General features: G+C 40.0%; 1 protein-coding gene across 17 annotated transcripts in view; it reads left to right on the top strand.

Moving 5' to 3' along the window:
- Nucleotides 1–24,376, top strand: part of scrib (scribble planar cell polarity protein) — a 101,395-nt gene that overhangs the window by 72,811 nt on the left and 4,208 nt on the right. For 4 of the 17 annotated variants that reach the window (XM_041813901.1, XM_041813900.1, XM_041813899.1 and 1 more), the window contains 18 exons: nucleotides 1,549–1,629; nucleotides 6,226–6,639; nucleotides 7,720–7,791; nucleotides 7,948–8,001; nucleotides 9,354–9,407; nucleotides 10,570–10,692; nucleotides 11,402–11,512; nucleotides 11,894–11,944; nucleotides 14,798–14,944; nucleotides 15,348–15,507; nucleotides 15,601–15,799; nucleotides 15,873–15,962; nucleotides 16,049–16,231; nucleotides 17,428–17,580; nucleotides 18,132–18,271; nucleotides 19,721–19,758; nucleotides 20,249–20,323; nucleotides 23,115–23,169. In XM_041813901.1, coding sequence (XP_041669835.1) covers nucleotides 1,549–1,629; nucleotides 6,226–6,639; nucleotides 7,720–7,791; nucleotides 7,948–8,001; nucleotides 9,354–9,407; nucleotides 10,570–10,692; nucleotides 11,402–11,512; nucleotides 11,894–11,944; nucleotides 14,798–14,944; nucleotides 15,348–15,507; nucleotides 15,601–15,799; nucleotides 15,873–15,962; nucleotides 16,049–16,231; nucleotides 17,428–17,580; nucleotides 18,132–18,271; nucleotides 19,721–19,758; nucleotides 20,249–20,323; nucleotides 23,115–23,169 — 2,200 coding nt within the window. Of the gene's footprint in view, nucleotides 1–1,548; nucleotides 1,630–6,225; nucleotides 6,640–7,719; nucleotides 7,792–7,947; nucleotides 8,002–9,353; nucleotides 9,408–10,569; nucleotides 10,693–11,401; nucleotides 11,513–11,893; nucleotides 11,945–14,797; nucleotides 14,945–15,347; nucleotides 15,508–15,600; nucleotides 15,800–15,872; nucleotides 15,963–16,048; nucleotides 16,232–17,427; nucleotides 17,581–18,131; nucleotides 18,272–19,720; nucleotides 19,759–20,248; nucleotides 20,324–23,114; nucleotides 23,170–23,270; nucleotides 23,301–24,376 lie in introns of all 17 variants that reach the window. The other 13 variants (XM_041813912.1, XM_041813909.1, XM_041813904.1 and 10 more) reach the window with 12 other exon arrangements.

Raw genomic sequence — 24,376 nt, 5'->3', positions numbered from 1 at the left:
AAGACATTACTTTCAGTTGAGCACTGATTTGTTTAGCAATTACACTAACTGGAGTTTACATTAACAGTTGTTATTAAAAAGCAACAAAAACATCATCTTTTTTAGGAGATGTAAGTATTTCTAAAGGCCGTTATTATTTAAACAAACTCAGTTTTACTTATGTCTGAATTAAAAAAACTAAGTTTTTTGATGCATCACCACTGTCCTTGAGCAGTGTTCCAGAAGTATATTACTTCCTGTAGGTTAAGCAGCATTTCATATAAAAACTCTGCTGGATAGTGAGAGGCATTTTGACTAGTTACTCAGCAGTCCCTCTACAAGGGGTGTGTACTTTTGCTCAGGTTGTTAGTGATCAGCCTCTCCATGTAAGAGCAGAGTTTGGATGACATTCACTGGTGTTTTTTCTTTGAATTTTGATTTTAAAATTGACATTAACACAAACCAGATTTACTGGAAATCAGATGTTTTGTTAGTTGTTTTTCAAATCAGCTTTCAAATGACAGTTTAATTATAAAGAAATTCCAGCCTGGGTGTTTGTTCATGACAGAGACTGTAGTCCTCGATGCACTGGTCACAGAATCAATTCCCAGTCTCAGCGCTTTTTGGTGCATGTCTTTCCCCATTCTCTCTGCCCATATTCCTGTATCTCTTCAGCTGTCCTATCAGAATGAAGACAGAAAGCCTAAAAAAAAAAAAACGTAAAAAATACTGCCTAATTAACAACTAATGGATTTGACCAGTGTCCAGCTTGTTCTGTATTGCGAACACTACTACACAACATAGGCTTCTTTACTTTTTGGAAAATAATGAGTCCCAAAGCCCATTTATTATCACTGCATTTAGTATGTACAGTAAATGTAAGGCTTTGACATAATGAATATAATATAGTTCTGTGGTGGGGGGTTTTCAGAGCAGCACACGTACCTGTATCTTTAAGTTAATGCTATTTAAACATTCTAAATTTTACGGTTACGGCTGACCAGTTTTGAGATTAAACCCAATGCCCATGTGTATAGCTAAGAAGAAACACATCAATTTGACTGAGTTATCAATCAGGGCTGCGATTTTTCTGGTTTTATTTGCTTTATTTTTCCTACTTTCCATCCTTTGCTTGTCACATCCCTGATCTTTATTTTTGCTTGTTTCTGGAGTTCTGGAGAACAAAGCATATATGGGGGGAAAAATTAATATCAGGTTGTTGTTAGATTTTGGAAACAATACTTACCCCTTCATTTGAACAAATAATATGCAGGCAGTTAAGGATTTAAATGTGCCAAGCTATTACTTAATAGATTTGTGTGTATTTATTTTTAACTGTAGCCTGGTACTCTGTTAGCCTTCCTGGAGTCCACATAAAAAGTTAAGTTACAGACATATTAAATATACATTTAAAACCATATAAAATATCAGATCTTTTCTTTGTGGAATGGGCTCTCTACAGTTCAAAACATGTTTTCAGACAGTAATCCTAAATTACTTTAAAGAGACTGTCGCTAACTGTATAACATCAACCTTCTTTTCACCTCTGTTTTCTGTTTATTTCTTCAGAACATTGGCACTGGACCTCTAAAACTTGACTACAAAACCCTGGCTGCACTGCCCACAACCAGTCTGCAGAAAGTCAACAGGGTAAGACTTTCTTACATTTTACTTCTTTAACTTTCAGCTTGTTTTCAAAAGGATGCTGTCGCCTCGAACTGTACGTTTTTTGTACTTCCGTGTGGGCTCAGTTGGAAATGGCCTTCACATCTCAGAATAGACTTCTTCATGGGATCCTTTGTGTCCTGGGAAACTGAGTGACCCAGAACCCACCAGTTGCCCCTCCAGGAAGAGGAATGTTAACCTCCCTCCATGTGCATAACCCCCAAGTCAACAATGCAGATGGCTCCAAGGCTAAACCCATACAACATGGCCTGTCAGTGTGATGTAGTTTTGTCCTACATATGAAAAACCTGAATAAGAGAAAAACATGACCAAGAAAGGCTGATGAAGTCTGGGAAACAATCCGACTGATCCAAACAGAAGCAAAAGCTGGAGACTGGAAATGGAAAAGTAAACCAGACTACAAAGGAAGACTGGAAGTATCTACAAACTTCAGAAGAAGGTGTCACTGAAAGGACTCATGGCTGGAGGGCGGGCAACGTCTGATCTGACTCAAGAAAAAAAAAAGTGAGTGTGTGAAAGAGCTGGTGAGATGGGGGAAGGGGACAGCTGCCCGCTATCTAACAGCCTATCCACGGTGATATTTTAAACCTGCATCTGGCTCTGAATTGGATGGAGGCTCTTTAGTGGGTGGGGTGTCAGAGAGGGAGGGTATCGGCAAAGAGAAGCAGACTTAGTTTGAGCTCCTAAAGTCTTCAGAGGAGTAAGTTTGAGTGGACGCCTGCCTCTGTCCTGTTGACCATCCCACAGGTAGAAGCTTTATTATCATTCCTCTCTTTTTTTTTGGATTTGTCTTGCTTCTTTTGTTTCTTTTTCCATTGTTTTATTCTATTATCTTAGTGATAGGAAGATTTTCTTCCAATCGGTGCCAACTTTTTAAATCTATTAACAAAGTGATAGTAACATTTCTGTTGGAGCATTTAGGTTGTATTGAATAATACCTAGCTTTATGGAAGGCTTCCTGTATGCTTCAAAAGTTATCAGGACTCAGTTTTTGTGGCCTACTTGTAGATCTGTAGGCAGTGAGATTGTTCAGGAGAACTTAACCCACTTTTCATGTGCAGCTGTTATCGCTCTAGAGCTGGATTTTCTGCCATGCACACGTGGTCCTGCTTTAACTGTAGTGACCCTTTGAAACTGCCCACTGGTGGCTAAAAAGAACTAGCTTAAAGACAGATATTTAAAATCCAGAAACTGATATTTAGAAATTAAAACACAGAGGGGAGTATGATTTTAGATCTATGTAACAGACAGGACATGGTTAACTATGATTTTATATAAAGCGAGCTGTAACAGCACTGAAAAGGAAAGGCTTGCAAAGTAAAATTCTTGTCACGTTTTATTATTTGAAGGGGACTTTTGATGAAATGCATTGAGAACATGGTGATCATTTTCCTAAATGCATCCACTCAGATACCTAGTGAGAAGGATAGAAGACCCCAGCTCACTAAAGAGGCAAATGCTTGGTTAGAAGATAACCACTTATGCTTAATCTGTGTTCAGATTAAGTTCTATGCCTTCCTTTAGAGAAAGAAAAAAAAAAAAAACTAAGTATGGACATCGTTTTCTCATGAGGTGGCTAGATTTAGAGCAGTCCTTAATGGACTCTGTTATTTCTCTTAAGGTCCATCACTACTTATTTGTTTTCACATTTGACTGTTCTGCATATTTGTGCATTTCTCTGTTCAGAATTTTTGAAAATGTTCTTATCTCAATGTGGTTGAAAGTCCTTTGCCTTAATCCATGATAACTTTGCTTCAAATTGGAAATATATACAAGACAGTAGTAGCCACAGTTGCAGAGCTATTCATTTGGATATATATCATACACAGTAGCACATGGATGTTTGAGGGGTAGGGGCAAAACAAAAAGGGCACCCCACAAGGGCACAAAAGAGAACACTTGATCATGTTTGCCTTCTATAACTGCATCCAAAAGGCATCCAAGTTTTTTTTTTTTTTTTTTCTTTTTCTTTTTTAACATTCGGGTACCAAGGGGCGATTGCCCATTCTCTCCCCCCTTTGACTCCTCTAGTGAATGTATATTAAAATCAGGTTCCAGAGGAAGTCCACTTCCTTAACATTATAAAGCAGTTAGGGCAAGGCTTAGTAACAAGTTGGTGCACGGCGTTTTCTCATTGTCATCATCCTATGCATATACTGTCTGCCAACCTTATTTAGGATTGAGAGGAGCTTTAATTTGTTAAAATTCATCAAATGGTCGAACTGAAGCTTAAAAATAAAAGTATAGGTAGAATTGTGACACACATGATAAAAACAACATAGTGTAGGAAGGTATGTGGAATTATTGACTTCCCTGTTTCTCAGACTTTAAGAGCTTCCCAGCATGGCTGTCTCAGCGTGTTGGCGTGTCAGTGAACCAGCAGCAGTCTCACACACCCAGCTGTCCCCCACACTCTGTGTTGGTGCCAAAAGGCCACTCATTCACATTCCATCCCACTGACCCTCATCCACCACATACTCTTATAGTCAGCATGTAGAGACACATTGCTGCCCCACAATGCTTGTTGTATTCTTAGCGCGGCTATTTTAATTATCAGGGTCACATCTAATAACATTCAGAGCTGGTTAGTTATCTTGCTTGACTTGAGGCTTTTTAAAAAGGTATTTCTTACTGTTGCAGATGTAAAAAAAAACTTGGTGGTTGCCGTTACAGGATCAGGTTTCTTTGGTTAAACGTTGCATATTTTCTCCCCTCCTTCAGTGAGATCATCCATTCTCTGTTTTCAGTACAGTTGGAGCTGAAAGTTAAGTGGAGCCAGAATGTCTCGCTAAACTGATAATGTGTTTATTTAAAGCAGAGGCCGAGAGCCTGGATGGCTGTAACGTGTCTGTTAGCATACAGCAGCAGCAGCAGCTAACAAGTCATGACTGATGAGCACTGAGACATTTATCTCTAAGCTTCGGGAAAGATTTGGTGATGTGGGTAACTCTTTTTAGCAGCCATAGACTCGTGTGTCAGGTGTCTATTTAAAGAAGCACATGAGACTGGGGGGAATTCCTCTTTCTCTCGTATTTGTTATAGTTACTTTGATGTCTTTTACATTCATTAATCTTTTTTGTCTCAGTTTGACTGACAGTGGCTTACTTTTGTTTACTTTTACGAATGATAAAGAAATTAGTAAAATAATAGAATACAATTCTTTTCATTGCACGTTGTATGACATTTTTTGAGCTACCCTAAAAACAAGAATACATTCCAAGAATAACATATTAAGATAAAAATGAACAGTCTAGTGCATTCTCCAGTGTTATGTTAATTAATAAACAATATAATGTGTTCAGATGCACCACTACCATCTTCCACTATTTCAGTAATAAACATAAGGTATAATTATCGCATCTCTCACCTCATTATCACCTTATTTTTAACAAAAACTGAGATAAAGAGACTTTGTTGTTGACAAATTTTTGGAAGAGCTGTTTAATTGTTAAAACAAAGGTAGATTGAGAAACTCTTTTACAAGGTGCCATCATTAAAAACAACTTTTTGATGGATTTTACTTAATTAAGAAGATGGTATATGCTAGTTTGCTCTTCATTTAAAGATTAAAATGATTTACTCTTAAATTAAGTATGCACAATATTATTGCACATTTTTGCAGATATCTGATATGCTGGTATTTCCAAATTCATTTTAGCTCATACAGATATAGATATTGGTATATAAATATTGTTTAGATATGCAACTTTAGTCCTTGAAACACAACTATAAAGTTTAAGAAATGATGAAGAAAGAAAGACTTGACATTGGTCTGTTGGTCCTAAAACTCCCCTAACTTGTTTATGCACACAGCCAATATTTACAGCTGATATTTATCAGTTTTAAATATTAGCTGAAATCTGCTTATACTGGTATAATGCCAATACTATCATGCATCCTTAGCTTGAATTGTGTCTAAAGACGATGCTGATTTTTTTTTATCCTGGTTGAACTTTGATAGCACTGACAGCATTACTGCACATTTATTAAGATCACATTTATGACTTGTAAAAACCCAAATAAAAAAAAGAAATAACTCTTTTTGAACAGTGACTTTGATAGTTGTTTCCCAAGATTAAAATCTTTTTTGCAAGTTTCAAAACTGGCAAGTTCCTTCATAATCAATCTTAGCCCCTGCTGAAACGATGCCTATATTTTTCATCATGTAAAAATTATAGTGAAATCATATTTACCCACCTTCCATTCTTTCTGTCTTTCATTTATAGTTAATAAATGTGTTAATGTGTGTGTAAATGCTGATTTTAACAGTGAATTATCATGTGAAAAAATGTACCAAAATTAATGATAATAAAGTGTAGTGGGACTGTGTAAATGAAGTTGATTAAGTTGTCATATATGCCTAAAAGGGTCATCCAGAATTAAAGGCTAGCATGGGGTAAAAATAAGACTTGATGAGACATCTATGACCCTCTTTTCTGTTTTTAAAACTTTCCACTTTTATTCTTTCAGATTTCTTTATGTGTCGCAGTTTGTGTGAGATCAGTTTTATGAGTGAGAGTGAGTGTTTTTTTCAACCTATCCACCCTCTTTCCTGTCCAGTTTTCTACCTCTAAAAGTCTGACTGCTCCCATGGAGGCCTCCCTTCAGGCTCAGTATGGAGCCCCTATAGAGCCTTTGGGCTTTGGTTTAGTCCATACAACAAAACCTCTCAGCCACATGGACCCCGAGTCCTCCCCCAGTCTGGGCATACATCATGATTTCCATCAGTTCTCCTCCAATGGGACCACCGCCTCTGACAGTGTCGGCTCATCAACAACCATCAGCTCATCAGCATGTGTAGATGAAGAGGAAGAGGAATGTCTGGTGGACTCTCAGCCGATCTGCTTCAAAGAAAACCCGTTTTTAGTGGCTAATCGGAAAGGAAAAGGCCGTCCACCTGCAGAGCAGATCCTGTCAGGGCCTCCTGTGGGCTACGGGAGGAACGGCCAACTGCAGCCATGGTTGTTCAACAAGGCAAGCCGCCTGCCTGAGTGTAGTGTGGAGGCAGCATGGTGTGTGTCTACGCACAGATTGATGTTTCTCACCTTGGCTGACAATGAAAGGGATCTGATGTTTGCAGAAGATTTTTATTTCCTTTGGAACACAGCATGTGTTAATCAGAGGCACCGAACCGTAAAAATATGCACAAATCTTCAATAAAATGCCCAAATTTCCTAATTCTTGACATTAGATTTGCATTGTCTTTTCTGATTTCAAGACAGCCATTACTTGAAGTTTTTGATTTTTTTTTTTTTTTTTTTTTTTTTTTTTTAAGGTAAGGCTTAAAATTGCAAAAATCTTTTGTAATTAAGCATGACATTACAACAACAAGCCTGTTCAGAATCTTCCCTTGCACCAGGACTTTCTACCAAGTTTATTTTATGCTGTCTTGAGAGCAACTCTACTGTTCTGGTTCATTCATGCTGCTATGATAGTGCTTTTGTCCAGACCAGGCTGCAGATAGGAAGGGAAAAACTTCTAAAAATTAACCCTGCTCAACCAGGCTGCTGCTTATAGTAGTTGGAGACAAGTTGCACAACATAGTGGAGTATTGTTTTTAAATTATGCATGCTAAATAATTTCTAATGCCGTGTTCTTAGAGCTTTGACTTGTGACATGTAAGATGACTGTTATTACAGGTTTAGGTACCTTAGAATACACTTAAGTAAAGTATTTTTGGAAGTTTCTCACAAATGTTGGCTCTAATGGAAATTAAATTCCTGAATATCATTAATTTAAGTTATATGGTGTGCAAGAGTTAATTTTAACATTCTTTAAAACTAAGTAACCAGATGTCCAATGTGTGTAATGATCTCAGTTTAACAACAAGCTGACCTGGTGCATGTTTTTGCTGTGAGCACTGAGCTTGTGGCACCTCGTGAGGTATTTGGTCACATAGTCGGAACGTCGTCAGGATCGTCAGGAATGTCTGTCCTGACAGCTGTGAGGGTGGTCATAAGTCATGGAAGACCAAGACCTGCAAGGCGCACAGATAAGAGCATGTTTATCATCAAGTGGCTAAAACGTTTAATGATTTGTTGTTTGTTTTTCCAGGCACCATCCTCTGATTATGCTCGGACAGACAGCCCAATCAGGGAAGCACCCTACTCACCCACAATTCAACCGGTGAGCAGCCTGAACTCCCAGGACTCTCTTCAAACCTTATAATCCTGTCTCCTGTCATCTTTTTAGTTTGTTTTCTCCTTTTCCACGAGTCATTTCTGCCCTTTATAGATGAGATATTTTACAGTTGACACTTGTGACCTGTCCTCCCGCCCGTAGCCCAGCCTCCGCTCTTCCAACAGCTCCCCGTATGCAGGCAGGGAAACACGCTTCGTAAGTGGGTCTTGTGGCCCTCTCTGCTCTGGCCTGGGTCAAAAGAAATGTAGCACATGCTCTGATTTGTCTACAGTATCTGTTAATAAAACACAGCTAGTTTAGTAGCATTTCATGTCTGCTACAGTTTGAAAAGCATGTGAATGCTTCTTCATGGCCAGCTGATGACTGATGCTTTGCCTCATGCAGACTGGATGTGCATTCATCTGAAAAACAGCTTTTTACTGACTGTCTTCTGTGTCTCTACTGACCAGCTCTGGCCCATATGGTGCATTTTCATATGTGGTACCAGCTCGGCTTTACTGGACACTGTTTTGGTACCAGGTGCTTTGTTTTCCATTTTAGTATATACTTAGATTGCATCACCTCAATGTAGGCAGGGCTGTTATAGCGCAGCTGTGCAAAACTGCTGTGACAGCCAGTTTGAGAACAATAGGGGACATGGAGGCAATAGTGACAAGTTTTGTTCCAGAAAAGGTTGCAAGCAGTGACACAGATTACTACTGAAAAGTACAGGAGAGAGTGCTGGTTTAGCTCAGTGGACAGAGCAGCTGCCCCAGAGGCTATAGTCCCTGGTGCACTGGCCGTGGGATTGATTCCCTGTTTCAGGGCTTCAGGAAGTTTTTTCTCCCACTCCCTCTCCCCACGTTTCCTCTTCAGCTATCCTATCCAAAAAAAATGACAAAAAAGCCCCCTCAGAAACTAAATTTAGTACAGGAGAATTTGGAAAGCTTTACAGCAATATGAAGCCGATGATGATTCTTGTGTCAGACATCCCACTTATGATGCTCTTTGTGATGATACTCTATCTAATCAGAAGCTGTCAGCATCTTTATGTCACATTTTAGTATCAGCCCTTCGCCAGACATGAAACCAAAAAACCTACCAGGTACATCCCTAATGGAAAGGTGGGAAAAAAGTAGGATCAAGTCAAGCCGATACCACATAGTGGAAAAGCATCAGTCTTCTATCAAAGGTCAATAACAAAATAAAATGACATTTTTTCCTTGAGCATTACACCTATAGTCGTGGAACGGAAACTATATGTATAACTAATGAGGGAAATTATGACATCTGCTTTGTGACTCGAGACCAAATTGGTATTCAGATCAGCTCAAGGTAAACCTCTGGTGTTGCATTGTTCAGTTGTATCATCTCTTGGCCTGAAATCTTTCTAAATGAGGTCCAGTCTGAGAAATGTGGTGACCAAATGTCCTGGTGGGTCAAGCTTATTTAGATGCTGCTGGTCCCTGCATTTTACTTCACTGTAACATTTTGTTTGTTTGTTTGTTTGTTTGTTTTGCTTTTTTTTTTTAATTAAAATCTATTTTTTTGTTTTTTTGTTTTTTTAGGCAAACATTCATTTCACCTCCACTCCCACTGCCAGGGATGAAACGCCATCATCAGTGAGTGTGAAATTAACTGTAAAGAAGACAAGGGTTGGACTCATTAAATAATATTTAAAACCAATAATATAAAATGCTTTTCTTTCAAAGTAATAGTAGGAGTGGAAAGAGTATGATATTTAACTAAAATAAAAGTTCAGACACTTTGATTAAAATTTATCTCAGGAAGAAGTAGTAAACCTACTAGTATATACATGTAGTTAAATAAAACATAACTGATTTGTTTAAGTTTACTCAAGCACTGAGTTGAGAGTTTGTTTTTTTTTCTTTTTTTGCTGATGGGGTTGAATCGTTTTTTGTTTTTTAAATGTACTCAAGTGGTGGCAAAAGCCAAACAACTATCCAGTTTCCTGTACTTGATGGAAAACGTGGACCTTTTCTTTTTGCCATTTAGAACAGCAGAAGTAAATACAATTACTTTCCACTTCTTAGTCATTGATATTAGGAGGACAAATCTTAATGCAGCTGACCAAGGAATTAAGGAATTAATTTTTAGATATTTAACTTGTTTGTGAAACTTACTGAGCCCTTCTTAAGTAGTTCTGTCTCATACATGTTAAAATCTTCCTTTTAAGAACAGTCTAGGTTGGTACAAATGTATTTTCAGCTTTAGGACAAAGAAAGTTAAAGGCTTGGTGTTTAATATTTAGCCTAGTTGCATTTGGCTTAACAAACGTAGCAAGAACGGAACGTATTTAAAAGTAGGCCTCTTTAAATTAGTGTTTAATCACCTGAATATATGAAATTGCATCATTATTTGGTCCCTTCTGTGGTACTCTAGAAAAATGCAAGATTCAAAAATTCAAGACATTCATGGAAGGGACACTGCCCATGTATGAATTAATGTTTTATTCTTAGTAAATAAAGATAAAACAATTTTATATATTCAGGAGATCTAACACTAATTTAGAGAGACCTACTAATATATATATTCATTTTTTACCAAGTCTTCTTTGCTAAATGCTACTAGGCTAAATGATACACACTGCACCTTTAAGTGAACGGTAGATGATGCTCTGGTTATCACCAATTAGCTCCCATTCATTCTGAGTTGTCATTCATCCCAAAGTTTGTTGTGTGTGATATTCTGTTTCCCGTTGTAATAAGAGCTCTGCACAGATTGAACTCATCTCATGTTTGAACTGTCTTTCTCCTCTCCAAGACGCGACCAGGTGCCATCCAGCCAGTCGGGCGTGTGCGGCCGAGTACCTCCCCCGCCACTCCGGACGGCCACAGTCCAAACCCTTTCCAGCATGGCCCCTCCCCCTTCAACTCCCAGACCTCTGTAAGACCCCTCACCACCACATAGTGCTGTTTTCTCTCCACTCTCAGCTCTGTGCCACCTGCTCAGACTGCACAGCCCAAAAATAATCACGCGCAGTAAAGCAGGGATGCAGATGATTATGCCAAAAGAATGAAATTAGTTCCTAAAGAGGCTTGAACCAAAGAAAGAGGACTTTTATTTGAATGCACAGAGGAGTAGAGTCTGTGCAGGTGCTGTTGTCTGGGATCCCCAGGCACACCTGGAGGTTAGGTGATTGTACCACACCAGCAAAGGCAGCATCCTGAGCTCCTGAAATAGATAAATATATTTATTAAAACTGCAGCGTAATGAAATGTTCCACTTATTTCTCCTTTTCACAAGCAGCATTTAGTTGGATTGGTGAATATTAAAGAAGCCCTGATTTCATCTCACGCCTTCCTGATGTCACACAGGCGCTCATTCAGACAAATCTGTCATGGCTTTGAACTTTCCAGGCCCTACTGTGTGTTTTTCTCTGGCATACTCCCCTCCTCTGTCACATGAAACCAGCCGCCATGCTCTTCACCTGTTCTCCTCCACAGTCTTCTTCAACTCTGCTGGTTTTTTTCATAGTCTACCCTCTCCTCCATGTCTCTGTCTGTCTGTCCTCTTCCTCCCCTCGGCTCCTCTACCTCATGATCCTACCCCATCTCCTCCATAACCCCCCCCCCAACCTTCCCACTCCCTGCAGCCTCGCGCCCCCTCCCCCACCTCGCCCGACGAGTTCCCCATGAATGTCAAGCAGGCATACAAGGCGTTTGCCGCCGTGCCTCGCTCACTGGCAGTGCTGGAGCCGCCGCAGGTAGGCCGTGCCGCCCGGGCTCCTCCGGGTCACAACAACAAAAAAAAGCATGCTGTGCTGATTGGTTGGTCTCGCCCCTGCCCCCTCCTGACTGGAGCAGGTTGTCCTGCGCTGTGTCAGGGGGCCTGTGACGTGCTGTGACGTGTGGAATGCACTCATCGTTGGTTTTTCGTACTTCAGAGAATTCATCATCTGTCATGCTGCTGTTGAGTCTTGATCCATTTGTACATCCATGTGTGGCTCGTGTACTAATATTGAATCACTTTCCCTTTTTGTAAATTTTTATCCCAAATGCTAATCAGTCTGCCTGCTCTTTCCTCTGTTTTTATCCTCAGTCTCTTTTACTTACATCAATATCTAATAACAAACTGCTCTCAACAGGACCTGTATGGTGTGAGGAACAATTTCCACGTCAAGCAACCTTCTCCAGAGGTGAGTCAGATATAAATCATATGACATTAACTGCACGGGTGTCTAATGTCTCCACTGAACAGAAAATAAAGAAATGAGTAATACTTTTGGGGAGGAAAACTTCACAGTCAAATTATATTCAATACCAGACTTTTCTTTCCTTTGACTTTGTAGAGAGCCCCAGCATTGCATTATGGGCTTTGTTGCCCTGATTTTACTAAGACAGCAAAGAAATGTTTTTTTTGTTTTGTTTGTTTATTTGTTTTTGCTGGAAGAGTTACCAGGCAGCCAAAACTGCTGATGTTACTTGATGCCATTTTAGATGAAAAGAAGCTTACTGTGAAATAAGATGCACTTTTAATACCTTTTTTTTTCCACTCACAGTGTTGGTTGCATCCTTTATACCAATGTGACAAGTATACTAGTATAAAATACTGAGTCATTGTTTATTGCAAGCAGGCCACTTCATAGTTCAAACAATGCTGGAATACCTAACGGCACACATCAGACTACCACTTTACAACCGCTTTTCTCCGTCATGAGGTCAAAAGTCACCATTAAAAGAAAATGGGGCATGTACAGTTAAGTAAATAAACTTTGTGGAGTGCTGTTCCAACTGAAAACACTCCTCAGTCAAAGAGAAGCGACAAGAAGAGGTGAGCAGAGTGACTTAAAGACTGTGAGCCCCTCTCACAATAACCACAGACTGGTATGTACAAATCCATACTGTGAACACAGATGCAAGAGTGACACAGTAGCACAGGCACTGCAAGAGGTGGACTTTGCCGACTGAAACTGAAATCATCAGACAAGAAGACAGTTTAAATTTTTTTTCCCCTTGGGAGACCAAACAGACTGCAGCTTATATACCAGGGCGACTATTCCAGATTCCATGGTACTTTGAGAAACTGCTTCGTGAATGAGGTCTCTTATCTCTTATCTGTGTTAATTTTGGCAGCTTTTTTAAACTTAGTTTTATTCTGAAGATTTAAATGCCTTTTAGTTTTCATACATTTTAGTAATTTTCAACCTCTATAGCTTTAGTCAATGGAAACTCAGAAACATTTACCTCAAGTTTTAGTCAATAGAAAGTACTTACATTTGAGTTTTTACTTTTTGTCAAGACTCTTAATCTCCAATATTGAGGTAAAACACTCATTAATGCACGATCAAAACTTGGATTGATTAGAAATACACTGAAAATACCAAAAATACTGATATAGCTTAAATGCACGCAGGAGAAATATCATGGATTTTTAGTTTCAAACAGTCCAGCACTAAGATTTCAGTCTTGTTTAAGTCTCTTTGACAAAAACATAACTTAATTTTTGTCAGAGGTTTAATCACCATATACTTATGTTAAGTTTTTGTTAAAAAAAAAAGGGCGTTTTGTAAGTTTTAGGTAAATAGACTTAATTTTTTCCCAAAAGCACTTTTCTCAGAACAGCAGAGTTTTAAGAGACAGCTGTCTTTATACTTGGTTTAAACTGTTTTTAATCAGCAGCTATAAGGAAAAAAATACAGAGGCATGTGTTGGTATACTTTAAGACAGGGTATAGACAGAAAATGTGAAATTAAATTTAAATATTTTTAAGACCTTCTCCAAGACCCTCTCAATATATTTTAAGACCCCACTGCAACCAGATATATTAGTGAGACAGTTATTGGCATGTTTTGAACAGATCATAAGATAAAAATGTGAAAACATAGTGTGCAAATAAAACTTTCTTTGAGTTGCTAGCAGTGCTTAACCTGGCACCTGGAACCACTTAACCTGGAAACCACTCATAGACAGCTATTGGGAAAGGGCAGAGCTTTTGAAAAGAACTTGGAGGGTGACTGGATGAACGTTCTGTCTGTCATACCTTTACGGGCCAATCAGAGCAACAAAACACGGGACGTAGCCGCTACCGAGGATTAAACTCCATACAGAACTGCATACCATGGCAACTGTGGACATGTCAGTACACGACTTTTGTCATTTTCGAAAAGAAAACAACTCACTGTTGTTCTTTGTTCTTCTTTTAACAAAGAATTGTCGTCAAGTTCTGATAAAACTGCAGCATCCATGCTAATCTCTTTCGCCATAATTACACCGGCCTCTCGTTGCTGCTTGCTTATGTCACAACTCCACTACACCTGAAAGTACTGCCCCTTGACGCTGATTGGTCCTGTCACTTTCTAACCAGGCCCAAACGGTTCAGATGGGAGCTTTGCAAGATTGATTCGCCAGTGAGAAACACGGGAACAGGTGTATCCATCTGCTTTGCAAGGTTAAGCAGTGCTAACATTAAGAGACTCTGTCCTAGTATAACGGTAGGCAAATGCTGCCTTTTATTTGCAAAATCCTGTAAAATGTCAACAATAATCGGGGCGAATCTCAGCTACAACACCTTCTCCCCCAACCTCTTCTCAGAAAACTTACATTTGCCCATCATTTACATGCACACATTTGATAACAGAGTTAACTTGCTAGCTAGAGACACATTGAAGCTCATGGATGCACTGATAGCTAATAGCTCAACGAGCTACAACACAGATGTGCAGACTGACATATCATCTGTCAGAGTTCCATCAGACTGTCAGATGTGCTTAAAACTAAATGTTAACACAAAAGCAGAAAAATAACCCATAGCCTCTTTTGACAAGTATAAGAATTTAAAATGGCTACATAATTTAAGACCTTGCAGTCTTGCATTTAAGACCTTTAAATACTTTCAATAGCCTTCATTTTTGCTGAATTGATTTAACCTTTAATACCTTTTTAAGACCTTGCATACGCCTTGTAAGATAACCAATATTACAGACTAAGAAAATCAGACTCTACTGTCCATCAGTCTGACACTTCAGTGACGACCTCTGTGGCCTTTTCAGCCTGAGTTGAACAACGAGGTGTTTGACGATGACGTAGATGGTCAGGAGGGCGCTGGTAAAACTCTGGCCAACAGGCCCTCTCCTCGCCAGGAGTATATGAGCCTGGCAGCAGTGCCTCGCTTCTTCAGGCCCAGCATGGAACTGAAGGTACTCCCCGCCTCTGCCACAGGGACAGCAGCCATTCTTTGTCTAGGCTGTGGTGTGCTTGGCTTTGGCCGGTGGCGGTGTCTCTGCTCCTGGACTCTGGGAGACAGCCATGTTACTACATTCTTTGAAGAGATTGCCAGCTAATCGATCTTTTATCAGCTTCATGGTGTTGGGTACCTTTTAATGACTCCATGTTTTTTCTTCCTGGTCAGTTGTTCCTTTGGCATCTTTTCTGCTCTTTTTGGCAAAGACCTTTGCAATAAAGCAAGTAGTAATAAAATTGACTTTATCAGAAAATATCGGTTTCTCACCAGCAGATTTTTCATTGGTTTATCTTCCAGATGCTACTGTGTGCTTATCAATAGAAATCTTGATCATTTGTTTTCTGTCCTTTGTTTTTCAGAGTCCATCTCCTGTTGATAAGGACAGCCCAGAGCAGCGTTCTTTCAGGGACAGACAGAAGTATTTTGAGATTGATGTGAAGCAGCAGACGCCAGACAAACCCAAACCTCGAGTGTCTCTTGTTGGAGAAGATGACCTCAAGAAAATGAGGGAAGAAGAAGGTTTGTCCTCATGTTTCTCCATAAGAGTCCTTTTCCATAACTAAAAAATGGTCTCACTGAAATATACAAACTTGGCTGCTCTTCTCACCTCAGAGAGGAAGTTTGAGCAGCGGGCGAGGGAGTACCTGCTGGATGAAGATGATGAGGATGAAGAGGAGGACCTGGCTAAGCAGGTGGCACAGATGAAGGCGACTGGTAAAGTGCTGCTGGATGGAGTGGAGTACAAGGTGGAGCCAGTTTCCACACCATCACAGCACTGCTCAACGCCACCAAGCTACTGTGGCAGCTCAGGGTAAGAAGTTGTCTATTATAATGGCTTTAAATGTTATTTTATTTCTTTGGCTGATTGGTTTTGTTGTGCGTAGGCCTTCATCTGTTGATGGGAAGGGAGATTCTCAGAGGAATTCACTGGAGGACAGTTTCAGGCTGGAGCAGAGGCCAAACTCGATGACGGGGTAATTACACTGAACACATCTCTGAATGTTCCTCTGTTTTTGTTTTTGTCACTGTTGTCACCGATGCTGCGTCTGTGTTTTGTCAGTCTGATCCCAGTGTACCCCGGGGAGTCAGCGGCTCCCATCCGCACAGCCAAAGCCGAGCGTAGACATCAAGAGAGGCTCCGGATGCAGAGCCCAGAGCTGGCTGTGGCTCTGGACAAGGACCTGTCTCCTGCTGAGAAACGAGCTCTAGAGGCCGAGAAGAGAGCCATGTGGAGGGCAGCACGGTAAATATGACACCAAGGGTCTTTGATGTTTTTATTTAAGAATATTTGGATTGTTTTAATTCTTGTTTTGTCATATTAAAACTGTCTAATAATGAATTCTCTTTTGTTTGATAAAGCTGTTTAAATGCAGAATAATTTTATTAAGGAAAGGTTGGTAGGAAGGAATCTAAAAAAAAGTACAAAAAGACCTTCACATCTGTGAATACTATAATGACAAAAGCCTGTCAGGCTAGTGATATAGCTCTTTATCCTTTCTTTTTCTATACCATTCATTTAATGAACCATGTTGGTTTTGAATTTTTTTTTTTCCCAATGTCAGTCACTGTTTACTCAGGCTGCAATAGTTTCAATTAGTTCTTCTAATTAAAGGATTTTGAAACCAAAGTGAGTAAGTAGTACAGTTTTTAAATTCTCAGTTTGGCTTGCCTTGATAATTAGAAAAGATTTCCTTACTTTTAGGATTGGTGCAGCGGTACATGGGGTATAAAACTTTTAGTAAGATTTATTTTGGGGTTTTATATCTTTAATGCAGAGATAGGGTAGTGGATAGAGCTGGAAATGGGGATGAAAGAGTGAGCAATGACATGCCAGGAAATAGCCACAGATCAGACTTGAACCCCACATACTTGGGGCGCAACCTTATCACAAGGTCATTTGTGCCTCTCATGGGGTTTAAACTTGATAAAAAAAAGTGCATATGGTTTCAGTGAGAAAAATATAGATATAAAACTTTAAAAAGATAGGTTAAAGATTTCTGTCATTACATTTTAACAAATATCTCTCTTATTTATTCTTTGTTCTTTTAAAGTAAAGTCAAAGTTAAATAACAGACAAAATCTTGTTTACTGTCCCAGATTTTCTGTAAGTCACATGGGTCAGTGACATGGTTCAGCTCTTTCCCTGGATCTTACAGATGCAGCCAACCTAATCACAAGTTCAAAGATCACTCTGATGTCCCAACACCCTGCTGTGTGCGGGTTACTTTGTCTTCTATCCTCTCTCTGTATTTGTCTAAAACTGGGTCTTGTTTTTACTCCTGATTCTCTAAATGTCTCTTTTACCCTCCATTCTTTGGTTTTCTTCTCTTTTCTGTCCATACACCTTTCTCTCCTCATATTTCTCCTCCACCTTGGTGTTCCTCCCATCCTGTCCCGTCTTCCTCTCCTTCACCCCCTCCCTGGCCTTGCGGTGCTCAGGCCTTACGGCCTTGAGGAGGATGTTAGGCAGTATGAGCAGGACCTGGCTAAGAGGCTGTACCAGGCCAGAGTGAGGGCGTCTCAGGGCACGGCCGAGCCCCCCCAGCCCCCTACCTCCTCCTCCACTTCCTCCTCTGCTGCCTCCCAGCTCAGGTCTGCTCCTCGGCCCTCAGCTCGCCAGGGCCTGACGCACGGCATCATGGGGGTGTGCTGGGGTGCTTTGGGTATTTTGCTAGAGGCCGAGTCGGGAAAGGTCCGGGCAAGCACTCGCAGTGACACTGTGATAGTGCTTCACTGCCTTTCCAGTGCTGTCTTGCTTCTGCACGTCTTTGCTGTTTCTAGCTTCCTCTGATTCCCTCTCTTTATTCTCTGTCTTGTCCCCCCCTTCCCCCCGCAGCACTCTTTTCATTTGCGTCTTGCTGTTCTCTTAATTTTTATACCACTATCTGTACTAACATACAGCCAGCAAGAGTTTGCAAGCTATCTGTGAGTTAAGGGTAAGCCTACGAGCAGTAGGTCATCCTTTTCCTGGAATGCCCCTTTATGAGAAATCAAATAAAAACTGGTCGCCACTGCAAACCAGGACAAGGAGCACCCATGAAAGTAGAAATGGACCACCCTCATACGGGGGTGTCTGCCTCCTTTTGGGTTTTTTAATCTGTGTTTCTTGGTGACATATTTATGTGGTGGTGTTTCTTTACAAGGATGAAGTCTCTGGAGCAGGATGCACTGAAAGCTCAGATGGTCATCGCCAAATCTAGGGACGGGAAAAAACGTGGCACATTAGACCAGCTGGCAGAGTCACCCTCACCCGCTCCAACACCCTCGCCTACACCTATGGAAGGTAGAGAACTGCTGTTCACTTAGAACTGTTTAGCTGATGAGCATCTTCATCTGTTCATCATGACCTCTTTTAACATGGGATATAAGTTAATTCCATCTAACATAGCACTTTTCACAGAACAAGGTCACAAAGTGCATCACAGTGATAAAATAATGATTAAAACAAAGCATCATACAAGTGAACCCAAGCAGAGGAAGTGGAAAAATGTATAAATTAATGTTGGAGATGCTCAGAGACTAATTTGAAAAGACTCATTTTTGAATGCAATGGATGAATGTTGCTGAGCAAAATTGCAGAGGAAGAATGTTCTGAAGTGTCAGCGACATTAGAGAGGCAATAAGAGAAATACAGAGCAGAGATAAAATAAGAATATTGAGGAAACAAGCAGACAGTAAAATACGAAAGACAACATCACATAAAAGCAAGTCAATAAATTAAGTTTTAAGAAGGGACTTAGAAGAGCTGACTGATTCTGTAGCCTTATCTCCCCATCACCTTTACTTTTAAGTCATAACTTTGGATCAACCAGGAGGCCCCCACCTGAGGATCTAAAGTCATGGACTGGCTCATAGGAGGTTAAAAGTTTTAAGTAGCTTGAAGCCAGACCCTGAAGGGCTTTAAAAGTGATAAGTAAAATCTTTAAATCAATTCTGAAACTAACAGGGAGCTAGTGTAAGGAAGCTAAGATCGGTGTGCTGCTGTGATGTACTCATAAATTTAAACATTTTTTTACTTCTAGGAAGGAGGAAGGGATTAAATAACATTTAGCAGCATGGGGAGAGATGTTATCAGAGACGATGATCAGAACCTCTAGTTTAGCTGTTAAACTGAGCAAAGTTGTCACTTATTCAGTCCTTCATAGCAGTCAAACAGTTGTGCAAAGTAAGTAATGTTTATCAGATGCATTTTTTTATTTTAAGATTTATTTTTGTGCTTTTTATGCCTTTATTTTTAGAGAACAGTGGAAACAGGGATGAGAGTAGGGATGTGTGGGATAGGAGCCACAGGTCAGCTTGAACCAAGACAACCAGCATACATGGGGCACGCCTCAACAGCAAGGCCATCTGCGCCCCATCACATGCTGGTTTTTTTTGTTCTGTATTTCCTGCACTTTTTAACAAGCCTCTTTCTACAAATGAACCCTTGAGACAACACATTTCTGAACTGCCTCCATATTATAGCAGTAACTTATCTTTTGTTAGCCAACACATCTCAGTCATTTGTAAAATTTAAAGGGAAACTTAACATTTGTTTTTCCCCCAATTAATTTTTTTACATTTACCCCAGATCATAAATCTGATGCATTTTTAGAGAAAGTTCATTCTGGCTTCATCATTTTTGTGAGTTAATGGTTTACTCCTTTTAGGGATGCTTTCTGAGGGACTTCGCTTTTTTAAATGACCGTCTTTTTGATTTTGATGACTCATCACTTTGATTTCCTCCCCACAGAGCCCAGTCCTCGAGGACTCACCTCTCCAGGCAGGCTGGTAAGTACTACACCTCATGATTTTTCTGGACTTTCTAGTTGTGTCTTTTGTTGATCTGATTTTCCCACTGGCCTTTGTGAAAATGTGATCTCTATACACAGATGAACAAAAGTTGAATCATCAAATATTTGAACAGGGTTGTAATGCTGACTGCACTTTAGTTTGAGGAGCTTTACTTGGGAAAGGAATCACATGGTGTATAAAAGAACAAGGAAGGCAGATTTGCTTCAGACTCAGTGGCATTACTCCACCATCGTGCTCATTGTCATTCTAGCCAATCAGCCACAATTGGCTGTTTGGATCACACATTAGCCTCTCTGCTTCTCATCTTTTTCCTAATTTTTCCACCCTGTTCCTTTTTTCCTTCTTTTCTTTGACTTTTGCCTTCTCCTGTTTTACTTTGTCCTCTGCTCCCCTTCCTTTCCTCTCTCCTTTTTTCATCCTTTTCCTCCCCCTGACCTCTGCTCATTCCTGTTTGCTATCCTTCTAGTCCCTGTCATCAAAGAAGTTTGACTACCGACAGTTTGCTGCCATTCCTTCTTCCAAACCCGTATACGACATCCAGGTATTGGCTGCATGCTGAGCTCCCGGGCTCTGCCCCGGCTTCTCCTGCTGCCTCTCCCTCTAGTTTTTCCTGCCAATCAAGAGGCATCAGTGCAATTAAAGTCTAGGTTTTGGCTCAGTGATTGATATGCTCTGTACTTTAGCGGTGTGGCTCACTAACTCACAATGAAAGAACTTAACTCTACATGAAAGACAGCCCGACTCCGCCCTGGGTCTCCCTCACACTCTTCCTCCTTGTTCCTGGTTCCTCCTTGAAACTCACAACTAAATTAAGCATCTGTAGCAGTAACATTCACCCCATCAATCTATCAGCTAACTAATCAATCACAGACAATAGCACTAATGCAAGCAGATTTTTGATCCCACTAACCAGGATTGGTTCCGGGGGAAAGCTGCAAACTCTGCATTTCATCCACTCGCATCCACTCCCATCAGCTATGCTGTTCCACGCATGGGTTTCATGTCACGCAGAAGATTAACACGTCCTTCATCACACTTCTCTCATGATGAGGCTTTTTTCTTTTTTGGTTTGCTGAAGGGTGTTTCCTGTGCTGTCGTGAGGGTCGAAGTTTTGTGTTGGCTTGTGTGGTGTAGTTTATTTCTAACTCTGTGTGGAGGACAAGTTGGAAGGGAAGAAGCAGGGGAATCCTGGAGGGGTCTGAGTGAGCAATGCTTGTCTGGTAATGATCGCTTATATTTTGGGGATCCATGGGTGTCTGTGTTGCCAGTCAGTGCTCCTCTTCTTGTGGGATGGTTGTCACATAGTGACCTCAGTTTGCTTGTCTTTGGTGGCTGTAACAGAATTGTTAGCACTGTATTTAAGAGTTCACATAACATTTTAGACCTCTGCACATGCAGTTTTAAAAACCTGTCTTAACCAGCATGTTCACTATAAATAAAGCAGCAGAATGAGACATGAAGGAGTCAGACCAGTACCATCTGTAAGATGCAGGTCACATAATGGAAGAATCCATTAACGAATCACACGGTAATGCAGATTTAAATAAATGTGGGGATAAATATAACAAGGTGGTAGGCAAAAAAGACTTTTGGCAACAGTTCTGCACATAAATATGACATTTTACCTTTAAAAATATTTAGGTGAAGCTTTTGGATCAAGCTCTAATAGAAACAGAGACAAATACCAATGTAGTGAACAAGGGATTAGGCTGTCAGCATTAATCATAATTAATAAGGTCCATAATCTGCATCTTGTTATCAAACATTTCAGTTTTTACTGTTCCCTGATTTTGTTTTCATCCATTACAAATTTCTTTTTCCATGGCAAGTTGATGTTATAATCTTCAATCTAACCTAAGTTCCAAAATAAAAGGTCTGTATCAAGACATGAAGTGAATTACCTTAAGTTTAATCCAAAATTAAACGTAATAAAATGTTTTAAATGCAAAATAGAGAAATTTTAAAATGCTATCAAAGGTGAAATTAACTGCAGAAATTGTTATTTAAAGCTAACACAAGATACGTGTGCTCTACAGAAAGGATAAGCACTCGGCAGCGTTTTTAGGGCTGTCAGGCCATTAAAATCTATTTAAAGGTTTCACAAGATTAGTCCCAGAAACTTTATTGTTTATTAGTTTATTCTCCTTTTCTGATGTGTTTTCAAATTCACTATTTTGCATTTAAACCTGTCTTGAACAGAGTTAATGACTTCCTGTTTGGATACAGAATTGTTTTTATTTTGAAGGAATACAAGGCCCTTTGGGTAGATGGAAGATTATGACATGTACTTTGCCACTTGTATTGGATTGAAAAGGAAAATAAGGGAACCGTAAAAAGATAAATATTTGATCAAACAAGGTCCAGATGACTTTTGGCTTGTCCACTGAGCTGTCTGAGTTTCTAACATGAAAAGAGACAGTAAGGCGCCTGAGTGGACTCATTTTGCAACCTCAACATTAAAGTCCCACCTGTATTTTAAGGGAATGGGATAAGTTGCATTCAATGTCAGAAAAATGGAATATGTATATCACATTTAATCTTTAAAGGTGTAGTGTGTAAAATTGGAAATATTAGCAACATCTAACTGTTAGATTCTAGATTGCAATGCTCACGTGTTACGGTAACTGTGGCTCGGTGGAGTTACAAAACATCATCAGTTATTTGCTCTCTTCTGTTACACGATGCACCCTTAGGTTTACTTCAGTCTGAAGCCTTTACAAAAAATTAATGATGAAATTAAATTCTAAACATCAGAATAAAATAATATTTTAAATTCAGTTTTTGATATGTATTTTATTTTGAGCGGAGTGCATTGTTACATCTCTATAGTTAGAGATGTACAGTCACAGTAGATTTAGTTTGACATTCCTTCATGGACAATATTGTCAGATAGCTAGCAAACAATAGTGCAAAGTTGATTGCTTGACCACAGGCTTGCAGGTTGCAGAGGTCCCTAACTTCAATCAATAGCTTATCATTACTGATAACAATAACTAATTATTCCTTAACAAACATAGAGAGGTTAACCTGCTTTAACATGTTTTCTCTCATGTGTTGGTGCTGCACTCTTTCTCTTTTTTTTGTGGATTTGGCTGCACTACACACAAAGAACCCCGGAACTGATGGCCTAACTTAACCTCCCTTTCCTTTAATATGGAAGTAGATATGAGGTACTGCGGCTTTAGGCTTTGACCGATTGGGAGCTTCAGTGCTGTAAGCTGGCAGGTTTTCCCACGCTGCCAGCTCCCCTCATGGTGGAGGCTCTCCCTGGGATACAGGTCACTCAAACACCCCCAGCGCTCAGAAATTTACAGTATCTTTTTATCTTCCAGTCCCCTGATGCAGCTGATGACATGCAGTTCATTGACGACGGCTCCAGCAAGCCAGGTTAGTTCTCAAACTATCTGCATGTTCTTAGTCAGGTTTTGAGGGAGTCAAAGTGAGAAAAAATGTTATTACCTAAACTTCTTTTATCCCCTTTGATTCAGGTGAATACCTGGGATAAGCAGCTCCTGTTGGTACGATCCTGTGTGCATGTGTATGGGTCTGTGTGTGGTTTTATTGTTTTACATAAAATAAGGGGAACGTGTGATACTTTGCACATTTGTATTCTAACCTGCCAGTTGTGTGGCAATCTGTGGGTTCAGGTATTAGGATGGGTGTGTGTCTTGCCGGGTGTGCTTTGCCTGCTGCCACCAGCAAAATAATAAATGATGTTGCAACTGATTTTGTCCAAAGAAGATAAATGTGTGTAAACTAATGATTTTTACACTAACAATTATCAAGACACTGCATGAATCAATTTAAAGCTTTGACTGTAGCTAGTGTTTATCATGGCGGTGTCCATCAATCAACATCAATTCTGGTGTATAAGACACACAATAAAAAACTTTTTTTTCATCCAAACAGTTAACTGCGTCCTATACAGTAATGCAACCAAGACACCAGAATAAAGTGCACCATCAATACCGTTAGTGTGTACTGCTCCCACTGTCACACACTACACAAGACCAGCACAACTGAAAACTCACCACATTCGTTGTCTACTGCAAATGAACACCACTGCGCAGAATATACTGCAATGCTTAACAATACAGACCAGACCAGTGGGGTACCACACTACTTTTTAACAGTTTTTCTGCCTTGTTAGGTCATACACTGCCTGGCCAAAAAAAAAAGTCGCCACCTGGATTTAACTAAGCAAATAGGTACGAGCCTCCTATTGGATAATTACTGCATGGGCGATTATCTTTCAGCTGGCAACAAGTCATTTAACCCCAGCTGATGCAATGAGTAACTTCTCATTTCTTAAACAATGGATTTTTTCTTCCCTAATGGCACAGGCATATTTCAAGATGACAATGCCAGGATTCATCGGGCTCAAATTGTGAAAGAGTGGTTCAGGGAGCATGTGACATCATTTTCACACATGGATTGGCCACCACAGAGTCCAGACCTTAACCCCACTGAGAATCTTTGGGATGTGCTGGAGAAGGCTTTGCGCAGTGGTCAGACTCTCCCATCATCAATATTAAAAATAATGCAACACTGGATGGAAATAAATCTTGTGACATTGCAGAAGCTTATCGAAACA

Source organism: Cheilinus undulatus, linkage group 19, assembly GCF_018320785.1.
Source record: "Cheilinus undulatus linkage group 19, ASM1832078v1, whole genome shotgun sequence".
Classification (NCBI taxonomy): Eukaryota; Metazoa; Chordata; class Actinopteri; order Labriformes; family Labridae; genus Cheilinus; species Cheilinus undulatus.
The sequence above is the reverse complement of the archived record's forward strand: the minus strand, read 5'-3'. Positions and strand labels throughout refer to the sequence as shown.